The sequence below is a fragment of the Chelonoidis abingdonii genome, chromosome 10, assembly GCF_003597395.2.
Source record: "Chelonoidis abingdonii isolate Lonesome George chromosome 10, CheloAbing_2.0, whole genome shotgun sequence".
Classification (NCBI taxonomy): domain Eukaryota; kingdom Metazoa; phylum Chordata; order Testudines; family Testudinidae; genus Chelonoidis; species Chelonoidis abingdonii.
Window position 1 is genome coordinate 36,610,144 of NC_133778.1, and position 25,803 is coordinate 36,635,946.

A 25,803-nucleotide genomic window follows, 5' to 3' on the forward strand; every position below is an offset into this window, starting at 1 on the left:
TTACCTCTGTATAATTGGAAACTAAATCAATGATGACTGTATGATTGGAATATTACTTTAAATAATTTCATTTTTATTACACTATTTTGTTGGTACATTGTACCACCAAATAGGTTATTCATTTTCCTGTTGATTTTGATTTGTGTGTGCATATTAAAAAAACCCCCACATTTTCAACCTTTCTAATTTTCTAGGGTACATTGTGCATTGCTGTAATTACTTAATCTGAAGTATATTAAAACAAAAGATACTTGCTGCATAACTGTGAGCAACAGAGCTCCTTGGCAGCTAAAAGGCAAACAGGAACTTTCTCCCCATCTCTAGACTACAGTGTTGTTGGGAGAGCCTTGCTCCTCCTTCCAGAGATGGGAATGCTGCCAGTGGCCTGCTTCGCCTTCTCCTGAAAACAGCAGTTTCAAGATGTTGGAAGAGATAACGGGAAGAAAGACAACAGGCAGCTCACTTCTTCCTGTGGAGAGAGCAGGTCCTGGCAGGGAAGCTTCTACTGGCTTGGGTCCCCTCTCCTACCTTGACAAACACACCACTCACCTCAAGACAATAGGAGTTAGGGTGGAGACTGCTGGTTGCTTTGCAAATCCTCGGGAATCTGGAGGGCATTGTAGCAATGTTCCTAGCCACAGCACTGCCATTAGAATTGGTATGCCTGTGTGGAAAAATGTTGTGCCTGTGTAGAAATACAAAAATGTTGAAAGTGAATACAGCAAATTTGACAAGACTGTTTTTTTAAACTCAGCATGATTTTGTGCAAGTCAAGGACAGCTCAATAACAGAGAAACAAACACCCTTTTACTTATTACAATGTTATCAAGTTAACTCCTTGGCAATAGGAGCAGAATTTTTCTTCTATAATGTCCCCTGCTGGCAAAAAACTGTGCATGGAAGCAGCAGTTTAAAAGAATTACAACCAAATTCTTTTCAAACAAAAACTAGTCCACTGAGCACAATAATTTGCTAGTGCCAGGGACCATCACAGCCGATGGATACGGCCATAGCAGCAGTCATTTTTCAGTGTGAATAAAGAAGGGGACAGTGCAGTGTTCCTTTAGTGGCTTCTAAAATTCTATCACAAAGCACTGAATTGTCTTCACAAATCCTTTTAGTGATTTCAGATATGCTAGTCTCAGGAAAGACAATTCTTGTTCTGAAGGGGTTTTAAAATCTAAGGTTTAAAGTAAAAAAGAAAGCCTGAGGATCACAAATCCAAAAAATCCCAGTCCTGATCCCCGGGCTACCAAGTGGGTGGAACGAGCTAGGAAGGGATTGGGCCCAGGGCCTGCAAAAGATGCATTGTTTCTGACTGGGCAGAATTTAAAGCTGCTGTCCCCTGATGGAGAATGGCAGCACCTACATGCTCCTGTGGGAGAGTAGGAATGGCACACCATCATACTGATAGGTGTGAATAAAGTCCTACCTCTTTTGTGTTATAAAGTTATTGCCATCATGGTGCCACACTTTGTGAGAAATCCTGTCCTGTGCTAACAAACGAGGAGAAAGAGATCACACGGATATGCTTGGTCTCCCATTAATAGTAGGATAGGGTCTTTCTCAAGAGGTTAAGAAAAGGAAGCACCTACTGCATCTTGCCCACGAGGACATGGTCTGTCAGATATGGAGCACATCAAGCTACATTGTGGTAAGCAGCTCATTTGCCACACCTGTGAGATCCTGCCTTGACACAGCAGAGTGGCTTTTGCATCATATGTGTGGTTGTCCTCACTCTCCCAACTCCCTGTCTTGTCCAGATCCCTCAATTAAAGTTAGAACTTTGCCTCATAGTGGAGTTTATATAAATCTTTTGACATTGAACCCCCTTCTCCCCACCAATATTTTCCAAGTGATGTTATGGTGATCAATTTGAAAGTTAACAGTTTGTTAAAAATACAACATCAGTAAGCACTTCCAACACAAAATCACAGATCTCAAATTAACCAAGGGCAAAACTGGGAGGTCACTTCTCAGTCAGTTCTCAGGCAAGACTCTCATTAATTTCAATCAGAGTTTTATCCCAGTAAGGATTTCAGAATCTATCTCAAGCTTCTTTCAGTAGCTTGAAATAATTTTAAGCAAAATTAATTTCTTCTATTATTCTTTTATTTGAAAATATACAAACTCACAAGTCTTTTTTAGTTGTATGTTCTAAGCAGTAGGTGGCACTGGTGGTTTCTACCTTCACAAATAATATTGTTTCTATGTTGTAATTATTGTGAACATTACTCAGGCCCTTTAGAAAACAGAGTTTCTCCAAAGCCCTCTTATGCTATAACTTCAACCCAGAAAGACCTCAAAATAAATGTTTCCATTTTATAATTGCTGATCTTGTCTTTAAAAAATCAGAGACAATATCTGCAAACACATTCCAATCAACAGAATAAAGTATTTTATTTAAAACAATGCTGCTCAAACTGAAAAAAAATATCATTTTTCAATTGAAACTCTACATGGTTGGAGTTTAATTGAAACTCTACAATTTAATGCCAGAACAAAAATATAGAGAATAAATAAAAGGAAACAATGGCGAAAATGTAAATTGATGTATTTTTTATAAATACTTGATAAAAAAAACCTGCATATGCTATCATACATTTAGTGAGCTTGATTCTTCCATAGAGCATCAACTTATATGGCTCCTGTGCACATGCTCGTTAGTACACAAACACACCTGCTGCAAATTTTCTAGCAGTAACATCTATTTACTGATCTACGTTTTTAGAAGCTCATCACTGTGGTATAAGAACTGAGTGTGTAGCTCAAAAATGAATATCAGCATGTGCAGGTAATGGAATTTATACATGCAAACTGTATTCGCTACATGCATAGCGACACATTGAAATGTGAGGGGTAAAAAGTGCATGTACATTTGTGTGCATCAATAAAATTTCATATCTAGAAGTGGAGACCAAAAGTCTTATATTCATGCCCTGTATGTATCTGCCTCTGTAGAGATATGTTATTTTATCACAAAAAAAGCTAAATGTTCCTCAAGGATTATTTCTGGGATTGAAAAAGTATCGGGTAGAAACACTTTCTTTAAAAAGTTTTAATTTGAAGAACAGAAAAATGCTAAGGGTCAAGTAAGCAAACTGGTAGAACTTCATGTCCAAATGCCTCAGACTATTTAGTCTACTCAAATGACAATAACACCAATAATTTTAATAAAGTTATAGCTCACACTTCATACAGCTTCTTTCATTGAGAAAGATCCTAATATAGTTTCCCATGGTATAGTGAGAATGGTGTAGTGTGATATGAGAGTTAATCTAAAATGAGATTGGGATGGCTGCATTACTTGTAAGTTGTGAAGGCCAAAGGGTGCCTGCACTGAGGGTGTGAAGACAAGGAGAGGAAGAAAAAATAAATTAAGCGAGAAACGCAAACTAAAATATATATTCAATGCTCCCTTATCTGGCCTGTCCAGAAAGTATGCTTCCCCTTTTATCTTCCCCACACTCTCCAAGCAAACTGTTTCCCAGACTCTACATAGTATTTCTATACTGTGATACAATATGTATACCAACTCTAACGGCTCATATTTGCTTCTTTTCACTATTTGTACAACTTTCTATTTGATGGATCATGTGGGAAAAACACCTATGCAATTTTTCATGCACAGATACTTTCTGTTATTTGTGTTGTGCTAATGTGCCATGTCTTCCTGGTGCTGTTCTTTTATGATACTGAAAAACTCGATAAATGGTATTCAATAAAACTATCATGTTCAAGGAGACAGTCTGGAACTGGGAGCAGTTGGAGTCAAAAGGGTTTTTAAGTACTGACAGGCCTTTTCCCTTTTTAAAGCTCTGTTTCTCCAGGGTTTCCAACATTCAATCTGGTTTCAGCTGCCAGTAGGGTCATTCTTGGATCAGAGTAAACTGGAATTGACTAGGAAAAGGAAAAAAGTGACTTAACTTTTTTGCTGCTGGTCCTCCATCACAATTGCTGTGGTGCTGTCATGCAATATTTCTCCTTGAAATCAAGGACATAGCATAACCAGAATGCTTTGTGTATTCTGCTCGAAAGCTTGTCTTTCTCACCATGTAAAGTTGGTCCAATAAAAGATATTACCTCACATACGTTGTCTCTCTAATACCCTGGCACTGACACAGCTACAATAACACTGCATAGACATACCCAGTAACATTCAGTGATACAACATATGTATTCTCCTTATACATAACTAGTATGTTCAGTGACACTGCAGCATGTTCTATCTGAATTACCGTAGCAGAGCAGTGTATTCTAGATAAAGGTACCTGGTATATTTAACAAAGGAGAGTCATGTAATTAAGGCATTCTGATTATAGTTTGTGTTCTTCAATTGAATGTATAAGATATATATAATTACACTGAAGGCTTTCTATTTTTGTAGTAAACACACATCAGAGACATCCTGCTAGTGAAAGAAACAAGGGAAACATGAAATTCTATTTTCTGGAGTGATTACAGTGACAAATGTCTGATGATGATAATAACAACAGGAGCGGTGTAAACACACCAAACACTATAATATTAGAGAGACATAACATCAAATTCCTGCAGTTTATGTAAGCCTCCTATCAAACAATGGGAATATTAAGGTTTGTGGTGAGAAACTTTAAACTTTGCACTGGTGTGGCTCACCTTGGTTTTTCAAACCAGGGAAGCTGCATCAGGATACTAGGACAGCACATCTGTGTTAGACATTTGCACAGCTGCAACTCCTCCAGTTAAAAGAAGACCTTAGTTAATGCTTGTAAAGTACCCTGAAGAAGAAATTCACTATATAAATGCTATGTATAATTCACTTAGAAACTTATTTTAAAAAATAAAATAGATATTTTCAGCTGTTCCAGATTTAAATGACAAACAGGAAATTCAATCTCTTTTCTCTTTCCATGGTCTCAGATCTATAAATCTGACACTATGTACATTCATTTGTATGTTTTGTCCCAACAGAACAACACACTTTATTATAGTAGACATGAGAGGATTAAATAACACAGTGACCTAGATCACTTAGAACAGGTATATGCACATTAGTGGAGCCACATTTTCAGTAGTGGCAGAGCAAAGATGGGTGATGGGGTCATTAGTGGTGCCACTTTCAAGTATATTTATTGGCTTTAAAAGGAGCCACACATATACCTAAAGGCCACCATTAACTCCACCACCACGGATGCATTATGGATACTGATCCTGACCTGTTATAACTTTATAACAAATAACAACATCTTGCATTCTTATAGTGACTTTCACCTCACAGGATTACAAATTTAACAATACAAGATTTACTTTCACCCACCGCTGAAATACACAAACTTCTACAGTCATACACACCAACTGTTTAACACAATACAGCAACACTTGAGGTCAAGAAGTGAAGAATACTGTCTCAGATTTAAATTTCAGAGGGAATTAAAGCAGGAAGAATGTAATTATCTTTGTTGGAAATTAGCCAATGTACCACGATTAATGCTCCTATTCTTCTGAAAAGTGCTATGGGATCTTTAATTATCAAAAGTGGTCAGGACCTCATTTGAAAGATGGCAGCTCTGCCAAAATAGCTTCCTGTGCTGGAGCACTGCTTCAGGACTAGTAACAGTGCTACCCACTAAATCTACAAACAGTTTCAGAATTCTGTGGTCTCTCCTAGAGGCCTCTCTTCCAGGAACTGAATGTGCATAAATTGTGACACCTGGTTGTACAACTGTGGGGCCAGCATAACAGAACACCTCCCAGGGTAATGTCCTCAAACCTAAAGCTATGGACTTAACTCAGACTGAGTTTACCTTTACCTTCCATTATCTTCTCTGAATACAGGCAGCAAAACTGCACCATGGACACTTCTTCATGGAGGTATGTTCATATATGCCTTGATGTACAGCTTCATATTGCAAGCCACAGCTAAACAGCACTGGATTTCTAGGAGTAAGAATAAAATAATGTTGTAAAGTAATAATTCTTTGGTGGTTGCAAGCAACCAAGCAAAATTCGAGCTGTGGGGAAGGATCTAGGAGAATCATTCAGAGCACTCCTCTCCTATGAGTGTCTCAGGAGATCCCATTATGGTTATCAGTTTATATTAAAAGTTTTGAGAAAGTGTTGCAATTTCCATAGATCCCTCCTCTCCTATTATCATGCCTGGTGCTTTCATGGTAGCTGCCATATTAGTTAATAACTGTGGGGTGAGATCTGGTGGGAGTGAGAGACTCCTTTTCCTCTCCAATTCTATTAGAAACTCCTGTGAGGGTTACTAAATTAGCTCAGAGATGTGGAGAAGGATTTGATGGGACATGGAATGATCTAGTGGGGTGTGATGGTGAAGGGATCTGATGGGATGGATGGGAAAGGATCTAGTATGATCTGTAAGGAGCTGATCAGTTGGGGTGTGGCAGGATCAGCTGGGAAGGTATCCTGTGAATCTGCTGGGTTGTGATATATTGGGATGGGGGAAATGGATCTGGTACATTGGAATCTGCTGAGATTAAGCAGGCAGAGATCTGTCAGATCTGGTGGAGATGGGATGAGTTATGGTAAATTGGGGAAGACTTGATAAATTGTGGCAAGATCTGATGGGGATAGGTTGATAAAGGATCTGATGGGGAAGGAATGTGGTAGGCATGGCATGGGATCTGGTGAGCTGGCATTTGAGGAGAGATCTGTTGGAATGGGGAAGGATCTGAGAATAACTTTATTTTTGTGGCAGAGATGGCATCTGATGGGGGTGGGTGGTTCTGGGGACAGATGGGAGAGGATAGGGCCGGGTGTGCGTGTGGCAGCGATGAGAGGAGCGGGCCGGACGCGCTGTTTTGTAGCAGGGCTCTGTGGGGACAGGCAAGTTTAGGGCAGGGAGGGACTAGGACGGGGTCAGGTTGGTTGGTGACAGGACAGGGATGTGAGGAGGGGCGGGGCGGGACCGATCCAGCGTGGCCTGTCACCCCCGCGCTGCTCCCTGTGGCCGCTGTTGCCGGGATAAGGGCCGCCTCTCCGCCTCCCGCGGCCGTGAGTGGCTGGGGCGAAGGCGGGGCGAAACAGGAGGCGGCTCACTGTCCCAGCCGTCCGCGTCCGGGGCCGCCCGCTTCACTCCCCCCAGCAGCGTCGAAGCAAGCAGCGGGACAGTGAGTGAAGGTCGCCGCGCCGGGCGTGTCTGTGTCCGCTGCCGCCAGCATGATGGAGCTTGAGGCGCCGCCCGCCCCGCAGGTGAGAGCCGGGGACTGGACCCCGGGCCGGGCCCCTCTGGCGGGGGAGGGAAATGCTCCGGGTATGGAGCCCGAGGTGCCGCTGGCGTTGTGCCGCCTCCAGCGCAGCCCCCGCCGCCCTGAACTGGGGGCCGGTTCCGGCCGGGTGGTGACACGCTGGGTCACGGGGGGCTGCTGGGTGTCAGGGGAAGCGGGGGTGGAGCAGGAGCGCCGGCCCCGCCCCTGTTCACGGGACCTGCCCGGCTTCCTCCGGCTCCGGGAAGGTGATGAGTCACTGTGGCCGGCTAGGGGCAGGTTGGTGCCCGATGGGTCCCGGGAAAGGCGGGCAGAGAACTGTACCTTCTGGGCCCCAGGGCTAAGGGAGGAGACTGACGCGGAGCCCCCTGCGCTCCCGGGAAACTGGTGCGTCAGGGCGGTGGGTGCCCCAAACTAGCGGCCGTTTCTTATCCTCTGAGAGCTTGAGACTTACCGTTTGTGACTCAGTTTCCCCATCTGCACCATGTTGTCCCTTGGAAGAGGCCTGAAATGTGGGTCAGGCAAAGCCAGTAACAGCCACCTGTGGTGCCAACAAATCTTGTATTTGGACTGCCTCGCAGGGCAAGAGGCCGTGGGTCGGTCAGGAGTGGACCCTCCGCACCCTTCCACTTCTAATCAGCCTCACCTCCCAGAGATGTAGACCAGATCCTCTTGATTTCCTGAAAATCTATGGACTGAGGAAGCTAGGGTGAGATCAAAATGCCCTGTGACTGAAAATAAGTTGCAAAGCTTTCAGTTTTAGCTGTAAGGGATAGTAGCCATAGCAAGCATTATTTTCGAAGAAAGTTTCTCTACCCTCAAGATTTTACTAAATCTAAAAGATTATTTGTTTTACTACATTCCCACTTCCCTCAGCATGCATTGTAACAGCTGACTCCTTTCCAAATTTTACTACAGCCTTGGCAATCTTAACTACATTATTTTAGTACCTGGCAACATTCAGGATAGCTAGTGCGTGTAAGAGAGATTGCAATGCTGATTCTGGGCAGTGGCCCTCAGATACTGGAACTGGCTTGAAATTGTTTCCATCATACACAGGGTTTACAGTTTGGTTCAATAGCTCTCAGCACCTCCATTACACAAATTGTTCCAGCACCCCTGGTGGCCCTCGAGACCCCATGGATCTGTGAGATATTAGTCTGTATAAATTATAAAACATCTCTCTGCACTTGAATTTTGAAGGCCCTACATCTCATACTCCTTATTTGGATGATTTATCTTTGTGTGGGTGGCTTTTGGCTTTAGCTTAAAGTTGATTGTTGTCTGTCACAATTTCCTTGGAAGGGCCCTTTCCGCTCTATAGCGTGCGATCCTTAGTGTGCTGAGCCAGAAACAAGTTGGAGCTGTTGCACAATCATTTAGTTCCCCAGGGCTGTTACGTTTTTGGAATTAGCCTTTCAAGTGGAGCTTCAAAATGTGTAAACCAGCATATATAGTTCTATGTTGCTTTAGCTAATTTAAAGGGTAGAGGGTATAATCTCTGTGTTAACATAAATTTTAAATATTAAAAATTCTTTCAACTATTTTATGCTAGCTTTTTTATCTCATGTTTCTGCATAAAATATATGTAGTGTTGAGTAGTTTCACTCCATAACAAGTTTCTTCAGGGGCATAAAATGACATTCTGTTTCATAATCTTGTGCTACCAAATGTATCAGTTTTCTAAACCTGAAAAAATTAACCTAAGTTATTTCATTCCTCTATGGAAAACTGTAGTTTTTTAAAGGTTGGGGAGAATAGTTGAAAAGTAAACAATTTTTTCTCCAGTTTTAGTTTACAGATGTTTTGTGTTCATTTTTTCCCTCCTTGTTTATAGGGAAATATGTGGAATAAATTTGGGAGTAAAAAGTGTGTATTTTAAATTTTATGTCCAGTGTTTAGGTTCATTCTGATCTTGGTCATAAGGACTGTACTTGCACAAACATTTAGATAACACAGTGGTGAGCATATGTATGTTTTTTTCAGGGGCTAGGTATCCCACACCCTTTCTTTAGGGCAGTGGTTCTCAACCAGGGGAATGTGTACCTCTGGGGGTACACAGAGGTCTTCCAGCCAGTACATCAACTCATCTATATATTTGCCTAGTTTTACAACAGGCTACATAAAAAGCACAAAGTCAATACAAACTAAAATTTCATACAGAGAATGACTTGTTTATACTGCTCTATAGGCAATACGCTGAAATGTAAGTACAAGATTTATGTTCCAAATGATTTATAATGTAAAAATGAGAAAGTAAGCCATTTTTCAGTAATAGTATGCTGTGACACATCTGTATTTTTATGTCTGATTTTGTAAGCAAGTTGTTTTTAAGTGAGGTGAAACTTGGGGGTATTCAAGACAAATCAGACTCCTATTCTAGAAAGGTTGAGAGCTACTGTTTTAGGGGATAGCATCCATTCACAAAGTTTCAGCTACACCTTTATGCCAGTATCACACAAATCTACCTCCCCACTCCTGACCTGTCTCCCTCTATCCAACATTGCTTCTTTTCTCTCTGTTCATATCATTTAAAAATTCCACCTGGGCCTTCATCATCTCTTAACTTCGCTACTACAACTGCCTTGTGTCTGGCCTCATTCTTAGTTTACACCTATCAGTTCCTTGCAAAATGTTGCTGCTAAGGTCATTTTCTTGGCTTATTTTGACTGTCAGCCCCCCTCCGAATTCCTCCTGGTGCCACCTTGTGCACTGCATCAAATTCAAGCTTTTTTTGTTCTCATCTTTAAGGCCTTTAGCAACTATGGGCTTGCCTACACTTACAACACTGCCGTGGCACAGCTGCACTGATGCAGTTGTGCTGCTGTAGTGTTTAATGAAGACACTACCTATGCCAATGCGTGTCCCATTGGAATAGGACTCTACCTCCCCGAAAGGAGGTAGCTGTGTTGACAGGAGAAGCCTTCTCATCGACATAACGCTGTCTACATGAGGAGTTAAATTGGTTAAATACATTGCTCCGGGAGTGGATTTTCCACAACCCTGAGCAACATAGTTATATAAGTTTGTAGTGTAGACCAGGGCTATGTCTCCCTCTATTTGTCTACTTTTTTTTTTTTTTTTTAATCTTCTTGTATCACCCTTTGCTTTGTCAGTAATGTTAGCTTTCATTGCTTGCTTGCCCACCTCTATAAGTGACTTCATCCTTTGTTCCATGCAGCCTCTTAAACATGTAATACCTTTCCTGAACTGGTCTGCAGAGCCACAAATCCACTCTTCCTGTAGACCCACTCTTTGTTTAGCTATTCTAATACATTGTCATATTTTATGGTGTAATAAAACTAATGCTTAAATTTATTACATGGAAAATTCTGATATCTTTTTCTATAAAATATTTAAATGTATAACAAGGGATGGGGAAGGTATATTAAAAAACACTGTCAGTTTAACCCCTTGATCTCTGTGAGCCAGCAGAACCTGAGGTGTGTCCCCTCAAAGCAATATGTCCAAGCAGCCAGCAATCCCTGCTCCATTAAGGGCCTGTGGGCAGGTGACATAGCTCTAAAAGTGAATGTGAGAGACTCAGGAGAGAATGGGACCAGGATGGATGGAGCCCCAAATAAATTTTTAAGTTGCTTCCTTCTGCTACAAACCCCAGGAGAAGGAATGACCATAGCGTGCTCTGCATTATTCTTGGCGTGAATTTTATTTGTCTGTAGGAAGATGAAAATGGCTTTTTTGCTATTAAACACTAACAGATGGTTGAAAATGCTTATTGTAGATTAGAGTACAATGAAATAAGTGTCAAATCCTTCATTTCTGAAAGATAAGATAAAGGAATATTATAAGATTTGTGATGAGCCTCCTTTAAAAGTCATGTTGGATGACAGATAACATTGGATTAAATGGAGAGATAGTGGTGTATACCTCTTGTAGCTTTGTAAGGTATCCAAGTAAACTTAACAAATGATACTGACTTCAAGTTTTGAGCATCATGATGGGAAGAGTGGAAAATGAGTACCTTCCCAATATGATTAAAGTTGTGAGGAAGGGAATGCTATGTAGTTAAGAGTTTTTATACTGGAGTGAGACCAATAGTAAAAACTGGTAAATTGTCTCAGAAAATATTAGAGTATATGCATAAGGGAATGTTAGTTTTTTCCCCTGGCAAAGTATTCTGAAGAATATGGATCTGCTGTCATGCTATCTGTATTACAGAAAGCTTTTACCAAGTTTTTACTAAGCAAATTACTTGTCAAACTGTTGGATTTTAACTAAACTGCCAACTAAATGAATTTATTTCTGTCTCATCTTCATGCTAGATCACCTTCATATAAGTAGGGCCCTACCAAATTCATTTCACAGTCATAAGATTTTAAAAATTGCAAATTTCATTATTTCAGCTATTTAAATTTGAAATTTTTCAGTGTTGTAATTGTAGGGGTCCTGACCTGAAAAGAAGTTGGGGTTGGGGGAGGGTTGCAAGGTTATTATAAGGGGGGTTGTGGTACTTTTACCTTTATTTCTGCGCTGCTGGTGGCAGCGGCACTGCCTTCAGAGCTGGGCAGCTGCAGAGGAGCAGCTGCTGGCTGGGAGCCCAGCTCTGAAGGCAGAGCCACCGCCAGCATTGTGCAGAAGTAAGGATGACATGGTATGGTATTGCCACCCTACTTCTGCGCTGCTGTCTGGAGAGCTGGGCCTTCAGTTAGCAGCCACCACTCTCTGGCCACCCAGCTCTGAAAGCAGCAGTGCAGAAGTAAGGGTGAAATGGTATGGTATTGCCACCCTTACTTGTGTGCTGCTTCTGGCAGGGTGCTGCTTTCAGAACTGGGCTCCTGGCTAACTGCTCCTGCTCTCTGGCTGCCCAGTTCTGAAGGCAGTGCCGATGTAAGAGTGGCAATACCATGACTCCCTAAAATAACCTTGTGACCCCCTTGCAACTCCCTTTTGGGTCAGGATCCCCAATTTGAGAAACGCTGGTCTCCCCCATGAAATTTGTATAGTATAGGGTAAAAGCACACAAAAGACCAGATTTCATAGCCCATGACGCGTTTTTCATGACCGTGAATTTGGTAGGGCCATACATATAAGAGAGGGACTTCAGGAGAAGACAAACAAATATATCCTGTAGCCATTTATGACATTAATTAACAGATCGTAGTGAGCACTCCTTCCTGGCCATATAGTAGGACTGCTGTGAGGGGAATCCAAGCTTCTGTGCTGTGGATCCCCACAGTGTTTCAGACTCCTGAAATCCAAATGGAGTCCAGCCACTGCCCCAATGTCTGGGTCCCTGGGCACACACTCAGGGTACCATGCAGATCTTCTCTGGCACCCCCCTCCGAGTGTCAGAACCTGCTACTGTGCTCCTCTGGATGTAGTACTGGCCCTTCAGACTCCCCAGTACTTAAACACACCCTTCCAGAACTTCACCCATAAGGTGTGAAGCTTCTGGTTTATAATTTAACACTCTCAGCGGCATGCAGCAGTTGTGAAGCAGTCTGTACACTCATTTTGTTCAGTCTAATATATTTATGCTCTTTATATTTAATCATGAAAACACAGGAAAATATAGATCATACACAATAAACAATAAAACATTTTAAATGCAATGTCCCTCACTAGCTCACCCTTCCCTTGGGAGTCCTAGGGGAATTATCTGTGTTTGTCAGGCATGATCCTCCACCCCTCTGCCTTCCTTGCCCCTGCAGCAGTCTCTGTCATCTTAATCTGGTGCAAAATGGCTCTACCCCAGCTCCACAGCCTGCATCTGTGCTGGCCCTCAGAGCAAGGCACTAGGGAGCTGGGGCCTTGTTGTCTCAAACTGAGCCACTCAACTTCTTTCTTTCTCTTATCCCAGAAAGACGACTTCCACCCCTCTGACCCCTTCTTGCCCTTGCCATTCCCTTACTTTCCTTTCAGTCACCCCCTCCTTGACCTTCATCCTCCCTACTGCCTCTTCCCTATCACCCATAACTCCTGCTCATTGCCCAGCCTGTTACCATGGGGTGGGTGTTCCCGGCAGGCAGCGCTGATTCCCACTTTGTACTCTGTCCTTCATGTTTGCCTGGAACAAAAGGGGAGCAGGAACTTATCAGACAAATGTGTTTTCCAAGCCAATGCTTTTCCCGCTGGGCTGCTTTGCGATTATGGGGTTGCTCAGCAGTGCTGGGCTGTGCAGGCTGTCCACACTGGTTTGTTATTGTAGGGTCACTTGTACTCAGTGATTTATTATTGTATGGTTGCTCAGGAGCGTTGAGTTCCTGGCAATTTTATTTTTGTTTAAATAGAGAAAATAAGAGGATTAAAGCCTTTGATTTGGGGGAAAAACTGAGACAGATTCCCAAGGGCACTGGTTTTGGAGGAAGAGATGGAGAGGGTCCGTGCCTGCTGCTATGTACAGAGGTGGATCCAGGCCTTGCCTAGGAGGCACAGAGCAGATCATGTGTAGAACACCCCAAATCCTCGAGCAGGTACTGGTGTGTCCAAGAACTGGCTTGCTGGATGCTGTGCCCCTAAGCTGGTTCCCCTTAGAGGGAAAAGGCCCCATGTCCCATTCCCCATCTTGGGGCTGTATTGGATCTAGTGCTCCCTAGTATCTAAAGCCACTTATCCCATTCTTTGTGCCTTCCGCTCTTCCCCCAACTTCACACAGTAATGGAACAGGTCTATTTTGTCTCATTCTCTTGTGCTTGGTTTTTTTGTTTGTTTGCAGCTCTGAGACTGCAGTAGACCTTTGGGGTGTTATGTGCTGATGATCCTTCCCTTTCCCCCCACTGAGAGACTGAGAAGTGGTTTCTCAGCAGCCCAGGGTCTTATTGTCATTGTTTAGTATTTGTTTTGGGGAGTGGTCACAGTGTGCCAGGTGCTGGGGTGTGGATCCTTTACTGCAGCTTTCCATGGATTCTCCTGACTAATGTCTGCTCTAGGAAGGGAGTCCAGAGGGAACAGGGTGACCAGACAGCAAGTGTGAAAAATCGGGATGGGGGTGGGGGGTAATTGGAGCCTATATAAGAAAACGACTCCAACATTGGGACTGTCCCTATAAAATCAGGACATCTGGTCATCCTAAGAGGGAGGTTTGTGTTGGGGAGGGAATCCCTTGCTGCTTCCAAATGGGCAGACATCAGTCTCATTGCAACTCAGCTCAGCCCGGTGCAGAAAGGCCTGGAGGAGAGACCTGTTCTCTGTGTGTAAGTGGCATGTGTGTGCATGTGTTGTGTCTGTGTATGAGAGAGAGGGAGGGTAAGCATATGCATGGGTTGTATTGCTGAATGGGGGTTGCATATGGGGGTATATGATTTGGGGTTGTCTTTGTGTGTTGGTAGGAGTCTATGGGATTGTGTGTTCCGCCCTGTGAGCTCCTTTATAGACTTCTCCTCTCCTTCTTTTGTTCTGCCCAAAACACCCTCCCTTCCACAGAAGGAGGAAGCCTCTTCTCCCAGGTACAGCAAACCTATTATCCCAAGGTGTTTTATTTTGAATAGATGATCGTTGAGTGCTGATCACTCACCATAGTCTCTGTCCTGGCAGAGACATGAAACAACCCTGGTAACTCATAGGGGATCCATCATACATGACTGTAATTTCATGATGTAGTTTCAGAAGTGGTACAGACAGAACCCTCATTTGTCACACTAACAGAGAACTTTTGAGTCAGTGAAAAAGGGCCTCACCGTTATCCCTTGACAGTGGAATTCTACAGATATACGTCATGTGAGGATAAGTGTTAAAATCTGAATAAAGCCAGGTCTCTAAGAATAAGGACAAAATGTAACAGAGTAGAGGAGGGAAGAAAACACAATCTCTAAAAAATTGGTACCCAAACTTTAGAAAGTCTCCATTAGTTGTGAGTATCCCCAGCTTAGTGTGTTCAGCTTCAGATGTAGCTCTTGTCTACACTAAGAAAATTTACAAAGCAAACAAAAACTCACTCCTTTAGTGAAACTAGTAGAAGTTGTAATGTAGACAAGGCTCCAGGAGTCTCTGATGTATTTAACTGTTTCTATGGGTCTAAGTATAATGGTGGTAAAATACCAGAAGCTGCTGTAGAGTGGAAGTTAAGAGCTTTATCAACCAATTCAAATAGGCAGGATTTTTTTTTTGTAAATATCCAAAATGTGTACACAGTCCTGTGTCCTGCTGAGAATCTACAACTACAATTGAAATGAATAGAGGTGTGAGTGCTCAGCACCTCTTAAAAAGAACTCAGGTTTAACACCTGAAGTTAGAGATGTTTGGCCTAAATTACTCACTTGAAAAATGTTTTCAAGAGACCAAATGGAGGAAAAGAAAACATTCAATGTAGGCAAGGAGCAGCTGGATTATCTCACATGCATGTAAGAACTACAGCCATTTTTACGGTACTGTGTGGGAGGTTTGTGTACATTTCCCATCAATGTTTCAGAGGGAAGAATAACTTTGGCTCCTTATCCCCATCTTTTTTGAAAAAGTGGGGAAAGTTTACACTGGCTCTCAATCAACAATGGAATATTCCTTGCTCAATCATAAAGGCCAAAATATGTAACTGAAAATGAATGACTGATCAGAATAAAATACTTACAAACTGTACCATTTCCCATACCCAAAAATCTGTGCTTTTCTTTTCTGTTGGGTCATTTCCCTTTAGAATTCACCAAAAACAGAGTATTCACTGTTTGGAGGATAGTGTTCCCTTTGCGGTCCTAACCAAAATCAATTTAGTAAGCCAGGGTGGGTAAAGGTATTAGGTTCCATGGAACTTGAGAAAATTCTGTGGAATAGATAGGACCACCTGGTTTGAGAAACACTGGAAGTGGAAGAAGAAAATTCGAATGAACACCTTGATCGATCAGTACTTCAGCCCTTGTGTAGATTGTGCCGATCACAACACATCTTCCATTCTTCTCATATCCTGGCCTTCCTTCTCCATGTGCGGCCATGTGTTTTCATGATGAAATCTTCCCATCTCTTTGGAGATTGGCTGAGTGGTCACTTCAGTTCCCGTGGGTACTACTTGGCAACAGCTGTAGTCCATCAATTGTCAGTGAGCCGCGCTATATGCCTGGCCCATCACATTTTACCATGTCTGCTCTCAACGACAACATTCTGCACTCCACTTTGCCGTCTGATCACTTCATTGGGGACTCTGTCGCAGATTGAAATTCCCAGAATTCTTCTTTCCATCACCCTCTCTGTGAGAGACAGTTGCTACTCCTGTGTCTTCATCAGTGCCCGTGTTTCACTGCTGTACAACATTACTGGCAGTATTCTTCAGTTGAAGAGGCTGGCGCGTGTTGCCTTGTTGATTCCCCCCCACCCCCCAAGGACATCCTTGATAGAACTGAATGCGCACCAACCTGCTTTCTTTGAGTTCACCTTCCTGATCGTGGGGCATGTTAATTTTTTGGCCCAAATAGACATATTGCTCAACTTCTTTTATTTGTTCTCCCTGAATTGTTGTTTGGACTTTTGGCAAGGTATCAGACGGCATAAATTTTCGTTTTGAAGCAGTTAGGTTTTTAGTCCAACTTGGCTGCTTTTTGTATTGAGTTCTCACAGCATTTTCAGTAGGTTGATAGTATTTTTGGCAATCAACACAATATCGTCCATGAATCTGAGATGGTTTAACTGCTCTCCATTAATGTTGATTCTGCCCTTTCAATTCATCCACCTCATTACCATTTTGAGGCAGGCTGTGAAGAATTTTGGTGAAACTGTGTCTCCTTGTTTCACACTGTCTTAACTGGGATGTGAAGGGAAGTATCAAATAAAGTTATATCTGTAGTGTAGTCAGAATTTGCTTCCTTTTAATAGTTTGATATAGTTTGTGTCGATGTCCTGCTTGAGCTTTCAACACTGCATTGATCTCTGTGTTGTCGAACACTTTTTCTTGGTTGACTAAGGCAATACATGAAGGGAATTAGTATTCCCTTGAGCATACCAATAGCTGGTTTGTAGTGGAAAGTATGATCCATTATGCTGAAATTCCTTCAAAAGCCTGCCTGCTTTCTCATCTGCTGCTCGTCCAGACTCTGTGAGAGTCGGTTTATTATTTTGGTAAACAGCTTGTAGACGTGAGAGCAGGCATATTGGACAATAATTCTTTAGATCTTTATGATTGCCCTTCTTGTATAGCGGAATGGTATTGGACTCCTTCCAGCTAGATGGTATCTTCTGAATTTCCACGGAAGAGCTAAACCTCTGACCAGGGGTTTCGCAGAGGTCTTAGCCTCCAGCTCTTACAATCAAAATTATAAGTCCATCTTTACCTGGGGCTTTTCCGTCCTTCATTTGGTGAAGTGCATGTCAAAATTCTCTGACAAGGACTGGGAGTACATGCTCGTTGGTCTGCTGAAGTATTGGTACTGGAACATTTATCTTAGATGCAAACAGTTCAATGTAGAAATCTTTGCAGACCGCTTCCATCCCTGTTCTCTCAATTACTGGTTTTCAGCATCATTATTGTTGACCTGTATAGTGTCAATTCCCTTTTGCATTTTTTGAGGCTTCTGCGATCTTCGGCCATCTTTAAGATTCTTTCATATGCGTACTTCTCAAAGTCCTCCTTTAGTCTTCCTGTTATCAACTTGCAGAGGAGGGGGTACTCAAGTTTTGTCACCATCATTTCACTTCGTATTCCTCCATTTCTCTAGCAAGTTCCTCGTTTCCTCCGAGATTCTTCCTTTTGCTCTTTTAAGTCTTTCTTGGCTAATTCCACACATTGCCTCAACTTATTAGTGACTATTTATAATCCTCTTAGCAGTTATCTAAAAGACTCCAGTCTTCCTTGGAAATATTCACTTTCAAGATTGCCTCGTCAAATATTTTTGGCCACTGTCCCTGATTTGCATCTCTAGTGCTTGCTTCTCAACCTTTTCATTGAAGTTGAGCCATGCTCTGAGCAAGTGATGATCACTATCTGTGTTAAATGATGGTACTACTAAGATGTCTTGTACAATTCACCACTTATCAATCAGAATATAGTCAATCTCGTTCTTGTTCTTCGCATTGGGCAGGATCCATGTCTACCTCCTCTCAGCCTTCCTCTTAAACCAAGTGTTACCAATGAACATTTATTTTGTCTTCACCAGAGTTGCCAGTCGCTCTCCTCATGGATTTCGTTTGCCAATGCCATACCTTCTTTCCCTCTTCCAATTCTGGCATTGAAATCTCCCATCACAATCGTATATGTGGATTTTTGAGCAAGGGTTTCCTCAAGCTCCTGATAGAATTCTTCCATATCATCATCTTTGCTTGTGCTTGTGGGAGCACAGATCCAAATAATCTTGAGGGTGCTGTTTTTGTTCAGTTGGAGGAGTAGCACGCCAATGTGCGATGACTTGAACTTGCAGGAGATAATTTTTGAAAACCATTCCTTGTTGATGATGAAGCAGATTCCTTCAATGGTTCTCATGCCTTCTCCTTTTCCCAGCATGATGGCACTTTTGACTCTCCACTTCACTTCCATCTCCTTTCTTCGCCACATTTTGCAGAGACCAAGGATGTTGCAGGCTGTCCTTGCCTTCTCCTCCATTTGATGGTTGATCAAATTGTCTCTCATCAGTGTCTGCAGCTATAGGTGCATACTGAGAGGGCAGTCGTTTTTCTGGCCCCTGAGATTCTTAAGGGCCTCTCATTGACTGAACTCCCCACCACCATCATAGAACAGATAGAGGAGTACACAGGGAGTTGGGGACTGTTTTATTCACGTTGTTTTAGCCATTTCTTCATCCACCTGCTGGCTATGCTGTCAGTGGTTCGTTTACCTCCTCAACTTAACTAGCACCCAGCCTCAAGAAGGAGGACAGCTGTCCTCTCCATGGGTTTGAAGTCTGACACCTTAATAGCATGGTTGAACCTACTGAAGAATACACTCCGCTGTCCTCGCTGTCAGACAAGCCAGAGTCACTGCTGCACCACTTTGAGGCGCTGAGGTAGGATTTAGCAGCAGCTAATGAACACATGACATTTCAATTATCTACTTCTGAATTATACCCTTGTTCTATTGATAATTACCAAACTTAATATTAACGTTGGTCCTTCAACAAGCTGTAGAACCTTTTCAAAAGCATTGATACGAGACTGTCTTAATAAAACAACGCCAGTTTGTTTTATTTAGTTTACAGAAACATGGTAAACTGACATACCTAAGAAGGAAGGATGTCTTTCCATTAGATATTTAAAAAAGGACTATGCATTTTCTTCTTATAACATCAGAGCTGTGGAATTTTATTTTTTTAATGGAAAGGGAGGAAATAAGATTTCATTTTAACTACTCTGTAACAAGATTGTTGCCTGTCTTGACTATAGAATTGGTACCATACAATGCAGTTTCTAATCAATGTTATTTATTAACAAACACATTCACACATCTTTCTGCATCTGAATATTAAACTAGAGAAAGTAGGGGTGTCAGGAAAGGTTTAATTATGTAAAAATAACTTTGGGTTGGGTGAAGGTAGGGTTTTAATTTGCTTTTGTATCTGCCGTGTCTGCTTTTTTTTCCCTTTCTCTTTGAAATGATGCAAAGATAAGCTTAGTATTGTTAAACCATTGAATATAAATGTCCCAGCTCATGAAGGTGCGGTGTATTTACAGTAATTGTATTGACTGAGGCTTAGTGGAGCACAAGTCTCAACAGTAACCCTATTGGCATGAATTATATATTAATCCCTTGCTGCTGTGTTTGAATTGAAATCAGCAAAAAGTCCTCCAAAGTCACCAGGTTAATCACCTAGTTAAAGTTTGTTTTGGACTCAAAAAGCATCACTTTCCAACCCTAAATAATGTATTTCTTTACTTCAGCAAGTTCTTAAAAAAAAAAAATAATAATAATAATAATATTTTGTTTTAAAAATATATCAAAGAAAGGAACAGAAGTTTGACGGAGAAAGTTAAGATTATATATACAGGATGTGGCAAAGAGCAAATTTTGGTAAATGGAAAGTCACAACAAATTGTACAGATTCTTTTTCTTTGTAGTAATCTAGTTTAACAGGTTTTGGAAAAAGTTCATCTACTACTTATGCAACCTTTCTACTTAGAGCAAAAAGAATCAGGTAAGACTAGCTGAACGCCTGAAACTGTAAACGTGGCATTTTCAAAAGCAGACTGATTTACAGTAGAACTTTAATACTGATCAGTAGCAATCAACCTAATAGCCTTTTTACATGTTTGTTTTACTAAGCTAAGCAATTACATCAACCAGTAAGAAATGTAGCCAATAGAACTATCAGTGGTACATAATTATATAACTACATTAAAACATGAAAGCTTAGTCTGAAGATAAAATAAGCAAAGGAATTTAGAGTTAAAAGTACACAATGTGTTTAATATTTTTTTTACTTGGAGTTTGGACAGGAAAAAGCAATGGCAGCAACAGTCACTCCTTAACTGTTGGTAATATGTTTACTAACCATAAACTTAGGTATTGCTCAAGTCTGAGAATAGTAGGTTACTGTACACAATATGGTAGTGAAGCATGAGCAGTGAACACTTTTTGGATTTTTTTTTAAAATTTAATTTTTAGAATTTTTATAAAGAGGAAAGTAAAATGAAAAAAAATTAGAACAAGAGGAAAGTATGCATTCTCCAAAGGAGTGCACTGTTTTACTTTCAGCTTGTATCCTTGTGACCCAAGAATACATGTTTTAAACAAAGCCCTTTCCAAGCACGGAAATGTCTTAAGCCCTAACTAGGGCTGTGAATTTGGTTTATAAAGTTATTTGGATAACTGAGAAATTTACTGTCATCAAATGTGGAGAAAAATGGTGGTGTAGTTATGTGACCTCTTTGGAGATGAACAGTTTTTTTTCTTTTTTATGAAGCCTCCTCTGTTTCTAGTCTCCAGCCATTTTGAATTCTTTCTAAAATACTTGCTCAGATTTTGTAACAGACATTTTATTGTAGCCCTAGCACCGATAAACTAAAACAGTGATTGAATACATGGTTTCATGTCTGCTTTGGTTTTATGTTACATAGTCTCTTACATTCACTTCATAACAATTAACACAAAAATGACAATTTGATGCATCAGAGTCATAGTATGGAAATGTTAACAAGTGGGTCTCATAATAAAGCTTTAAAATAAGCTTATTTTTGGTAACAGTATAATTGTTCCCTCTTAATTATTTTTTTCTAATCCCTAGCACAGATATTAATGTGACATTGAGTAAAATTCATTGCGGTAATTTATATGCTGCAGAACAGCATGAAGATGTAAATTAGACTAATTGGCTCAGTGTAAATTTAGCTGTGCAGTTGGAATGTATATTAAAGTTTTTTAGAAATGTTACTGTTCAAATACAGTAATGGCTATATCTCTTAGCACAGTCCCTTTAGAAAGGCCCTACCCTTGACCAACCCTACAGTATTTGTTGCTTCATTATTTGAAAAAATGCCCCTGTGATAATGGAAGGCAAAATGCTAGTCCTTCATAACAACTTAATTCTAGATCAGTAGCTGAATGGCCCTCCAACAAGAAATGCAGCAGCCATGAGAGTATTGTGCTTTTCTGAAACAACTTCCTCCTTTTTGAATGGGCAGGGGATTAAAAACTGATATGAAATCTACTTTCTGAAGTCCTCTGGGAGCAGGCCTTTTCTGAATGTCCGTCTTCTGCTACCTCCTAAGCATAGGGAAGCAGGTAGAACAGTGTGATGAAATGGTGGCCATGTACATACACACTGTCAGTTATGGTAAATTAGTTTCCTAGGGGCATACACATGAAATTCTGGGATTTTAAGTGTTTGCAACTTTTGCTTAGGAGACTAACAGCATATACAATACTGTGAAGATCATGAGGTCTTTCTACACTGATTATATACCTTTTTTAATTTTTGCTAAGTCCAGTTTCTAACTTTACATTCATCCACATCAAACAACCACACTTGGTGTTTGGGAATATTGTCAGCAGCCTTAAAAGGGTCCGTACTGAAATAAACTCTTTTTTGTCTTGAGGAGGTCCGTTCAGGTCAGAACTGAGGCACATTACTACAGGGAAGCCTGTACTGTCCAACCATTTCTGTACCTGTGTTACAGACCAAGGACATCACTCTCCAAGACAAACTTGTTTTTTTTTTAATGAGCAATAAAACTAAAAAGGAAGAGTAAAGAAATATCAGTTGAATTTAATGGCATCCTAGAATATCAGCACCAAGTGGTATACAATCAGACTGAAAATGTCAAATTTCCAGGATTTAAAACTGGAGCTGAAAATTAATTTTAAATTCTTTCAAACCTTTTAAGGAAAGGCCTTCTTTGTTGCTGTGTGACATTGAAAAAAGTTACCCAGTTGCAATTTAAAAATTATTACTGTTTGTTGTATTGTTATTGCATGCTGTATTTTGTAAGTATGATATAATCCAGGCAGAGCCTCTTGCAAAAACATGGTTTACATATTTGACAAGTTAACTGTGCTTGTGTGTTAATCTGTCAAGACCCCTTTTAAAAAAAAAAATCAGTTTTTGTTTTGTTCTTGAGGGCTTGGCTATTTGCTGCATTTGAGATTAATATCCCATTATGATACTTTGAAAAAAATCTTCACAGAACTCATCTAAAGAAAAGTTGCTATGACTAAATGGAGCTAGTCAATCTTTTCATGGCTGCTTGGTCATAACAAGCTAAGAGGAAATTCCTTTTATCTTTTTTGAAATGCTTGTGACTAAGAGTGGTACTTCCCTGCTCGCCACTGCAATTAGGATGGAACAGTGATTGTGCCACTGGAATGGATGTTATTTGAAGTATCCTGCTCAAAACTTACAAGCACCATGGCATAAAATAGTCAGGATTTTCTACCTGCCCCTAGCTGCTTTTGGCATTCCACATCTCAATATGTTGGACCTTCAGTCCCTTTATCTTCTGGCAGTTTCCCAGAGTGATAGATACTGCTGGGCAAGATGCTTGGACACTCTGTCATAAAACAGGATATTCCAAATTAGGTTTAGTTGCACCTAAATCATCTCATGACTTCACATGTTAACAAGTGCCCTAATTTCTGTCTTTGGCTATCGTGCAGCATTTTCACAGGTTGGCTTCTTCAGAGGTGTGCTCCAAAAGCTGCTTTCTAACATAGTGATCTCAAAGAAAGGGTTGTGGGTTAGAGTGTTATGTGCATCGTGATCTAAAAATTGGTGCAGCTCAGTTTCTACAAGTGACAGGATTCTGGGAAAACTTGGTATCAGGCAAACTTAACCAGAGAGGCCACCCAAGGAGTGACTGGTATATTCTGAAACAGTGGTAAGTGGACTAATTGTTCCTTTGCAGCTAGTGCCTATCATCTACACTGATGTTGCACTGGTAGAGATTGACATGGTGGATGATATGGTGGTTAGACATCTTTAGGGCAAATCTAGTTTAGTCAATGGTGTGATCACCTGTGTGTGCACTGTTTAAGATATGTGACAATACAGAATTTCAAAGTCCATTATGGGGCCCATGCATTGCACGTTAAAATTTACTAGGGTACATAAGGCCATAAGCAAGTTAACTCTGAATCTAGGAATTTAGAAGCTCTGCTCACCTTCTAAGTTAATCAAACATCTTAAATTCAAGGAATTTCCACTGGTACTTTTAACATCTTTGAGCAAAATAGCTGTTTATACATCAGTCTATGCAGATTTTCAACAGTAATTCTGCAGAGGATTGGTTATGCACTCAGAAGTCAGTGTAAGGTTTAAATTTACAGCCTCAACTATTGCATCACTAGTCAAATGCAGTATGCATTTTATTGAAAAGTATAAATGATCTTGATGGGGATTTTTTAAGATTCCTAAGTAAATTCCCATATCATTATTATTCTTAAGACTGAAAGCAGAAGTACTTTAAAAATAATCTCATTACAGTGTTGTAACTTGAAAAAAGTTGTTAAAAGTTAGGAAGTTCAGAATCAAACTTCTGACAGTTGGATTCTGAATTTTTAATTTGACTATTTGGGCTACAAACCTTGCATGAAGAAATAGTGTGTTATGTGTCTTATGCTGGCATAACATAAGGACAGACATTTTAATAGAAAGGAACACATAATAGTTTCTCTCTTGTGTTCCATAACTCTCTCAAATAGAATTTGAGAATATAATTTAAATGTAGGAACCTTGGGTCAATTCCTCAGCTGGTGTAAATTGGTATAGCTCAACTGAATTCATTGGAACTGCACAGATATACGCCAGATGAAGTTCTGACCCCTTTCCATCTGCTGCATTAGGAACTTGGCCTTTCCAGTCCACATTGGGGAATCATTGCTCACCTTTTAACTCTTCTGGATGTCTATAGATAACCCTCTATATTTATTTTGCTGGTAAAAGGAAAAATGGCAGCCATTTAAGTAATTAAGTTGTTGGTAGGAATCTCTAAAGATCTTACAGAATGATCTGGACTATCTCTGTACTGTTTATATCAGAAACATAGCATTATTGTAAATGCAAATAGATGTGATACTCTGAAAAATAAGCTTTTAATAAATTGTGTGCGTTGTGACCAAATATTACAAAGTCGTTATGACGTGACCATACGTCAATGTTAGATTCTAGCAGAGATTTATTTTAAAATATATTTAAAATATTACTAATCTTTTATAATGTGAATTCACTGTGTTGCCCAGAATATTTTAGCTCATATTTTTAGTGACCACCTATTTTTAATCTAATTTTCCTATTGTTTACTCTGGCACAAGGAGGTCAAGTAAGTTGCCCAAGGGGACAAAATGATTCAGCCAGAATTAGAATTTGGGATCCTCCTTCTACTGTATTTTCCTGAAGCCATGACCTACATGTTATAATCCTGTTCCTTTGCCTAACAAGTTGCTTCTAATTTTAGACAAGAAGAAGTTAAATCTCTGCCTTCTTCCATAGTATCTTCTACTGGAAAATTAACGCAAGTACTTATAGAAGTGATCTAGTAAATAAAAAGTTACCTTGTTGACTTGGAACATTCAGCACACAAACCATAATTTGTCAGCAGATATTCAGGATAATTGTGCTTCTTCTGTTTTGTACATCAGTAAATTGCCATTCTTCAGCTCTTGAATAATATGCCCCAGCATTCACTGTGGTGTTGCTGTTGTTAATGTTGCCATACCTTTTAGGGAATGCAAGCGTTCTACCGAGGAAATCAGATAAGTGTGTTTTTTCTCCTTTTTCTGCCCCCAGAGTGCTTTTTTATAAAGTTCTCTTTCACTCTGTTCTAACAGTGGTGTCAACTTTAACAACACCACGAGAGTCGTCCTGAGGCGGTAGCCCACATGGGTTATCTCACACCCCCACCTATATAACATAGCACACACAGGGTGAAGCGGCAGAGGTAAGATCATTCTGGTGAACCCCAGGGTAGGACAGAGCAAGGACAGGAGGGAGGAGAACAAGCCAAGGGTGCTGTATCTGGGGATAACCTTCTTGTACTTGCTTGATTTACCAGCCTAGCCTATTTCTTCACTGAGCTGTCACTGCTATGATGACAGAGAGCTTGACCCTTGTAGGGAAATAAAGACTTGTTTAGCTGAGCTAAGAGTGGTATTGATGAATTCCCAAAGGAATTCCATCTAACTTTCTTCAACCAAAGACAGTTGTTGTGATAAGAGGTAGAGGGGAAAGGCTGTATAAAATGGACTGTGGTTCTGAGCTACAGTAAAAACTGGTTTTATTTTCAAGTGCCATTC

General features: G+C 40.7%; 2 protein-coding genes across 4 annotated transcripts in view; one reads left to right on the plus strand and one right to left on the minus strand.

The window, feature by feature from the left end:
* Window positions 1-11,599, minus strand: part of AGPS (alkylglycerone phosphate synthase) — a 166,302-nt gene extending 154,703 nt beyond the window's left edge. The window contains exons 1-4 of one of the 2 annotated variants that reach the window (XM_032768483.2): window positions 8,162-11,599; window positions 7,858-7,915; window positions 5,793-5,919; window positions 550-685 (exon numbers count right to left, since the gene is read on the minus strand). In XM_032768483.2, the coding sequence (XP_032624374.1) occupies window positions 550-685; window positions 5,793-5,835 (179 nt within the window). In that variant the 5' untranslated portion in view covers window positions 5,836-5,919; window positions 7,858-7,915; window positions 8,162-11,599. Of the gene's footprint in view, window positions 1-549; window positions 686-5,792; window positions 6,723-7,857; window positions 7,916-8,161 lie in introns of those variants that run through there. The other variant, XM_032768484.2, reaches the window with a different exon arrangement.
* The window catches only part of NFE2L2 (NFE2 like bZIP transcription factor 2), a 39,685-nt gene continuing 20,988 nt past the window's right edge, over window positions 7,107-25,803 (plus strand). The window contains exons 1-2 of one of the 2 annotated variants that reach the window (XM_032768489.2): window positions 7,108-7,197; window positions 20,136-20,212. Coding sequence is in view for 1 of the 2 variants with exons in the window: in XM_032768486.2 (XP_032624377.1) it covers window positions 7,165-7,197 (33 nt within the window). In the remaining variant the exon portion in view is untranslated. Of the gene's footprint in view, window positions 7,198-20,135; window positions 20,213-25,803 lie in introns of both variants that reach the window. The other variant, XM_032768486.2, reaches the window with a different exon arrangement.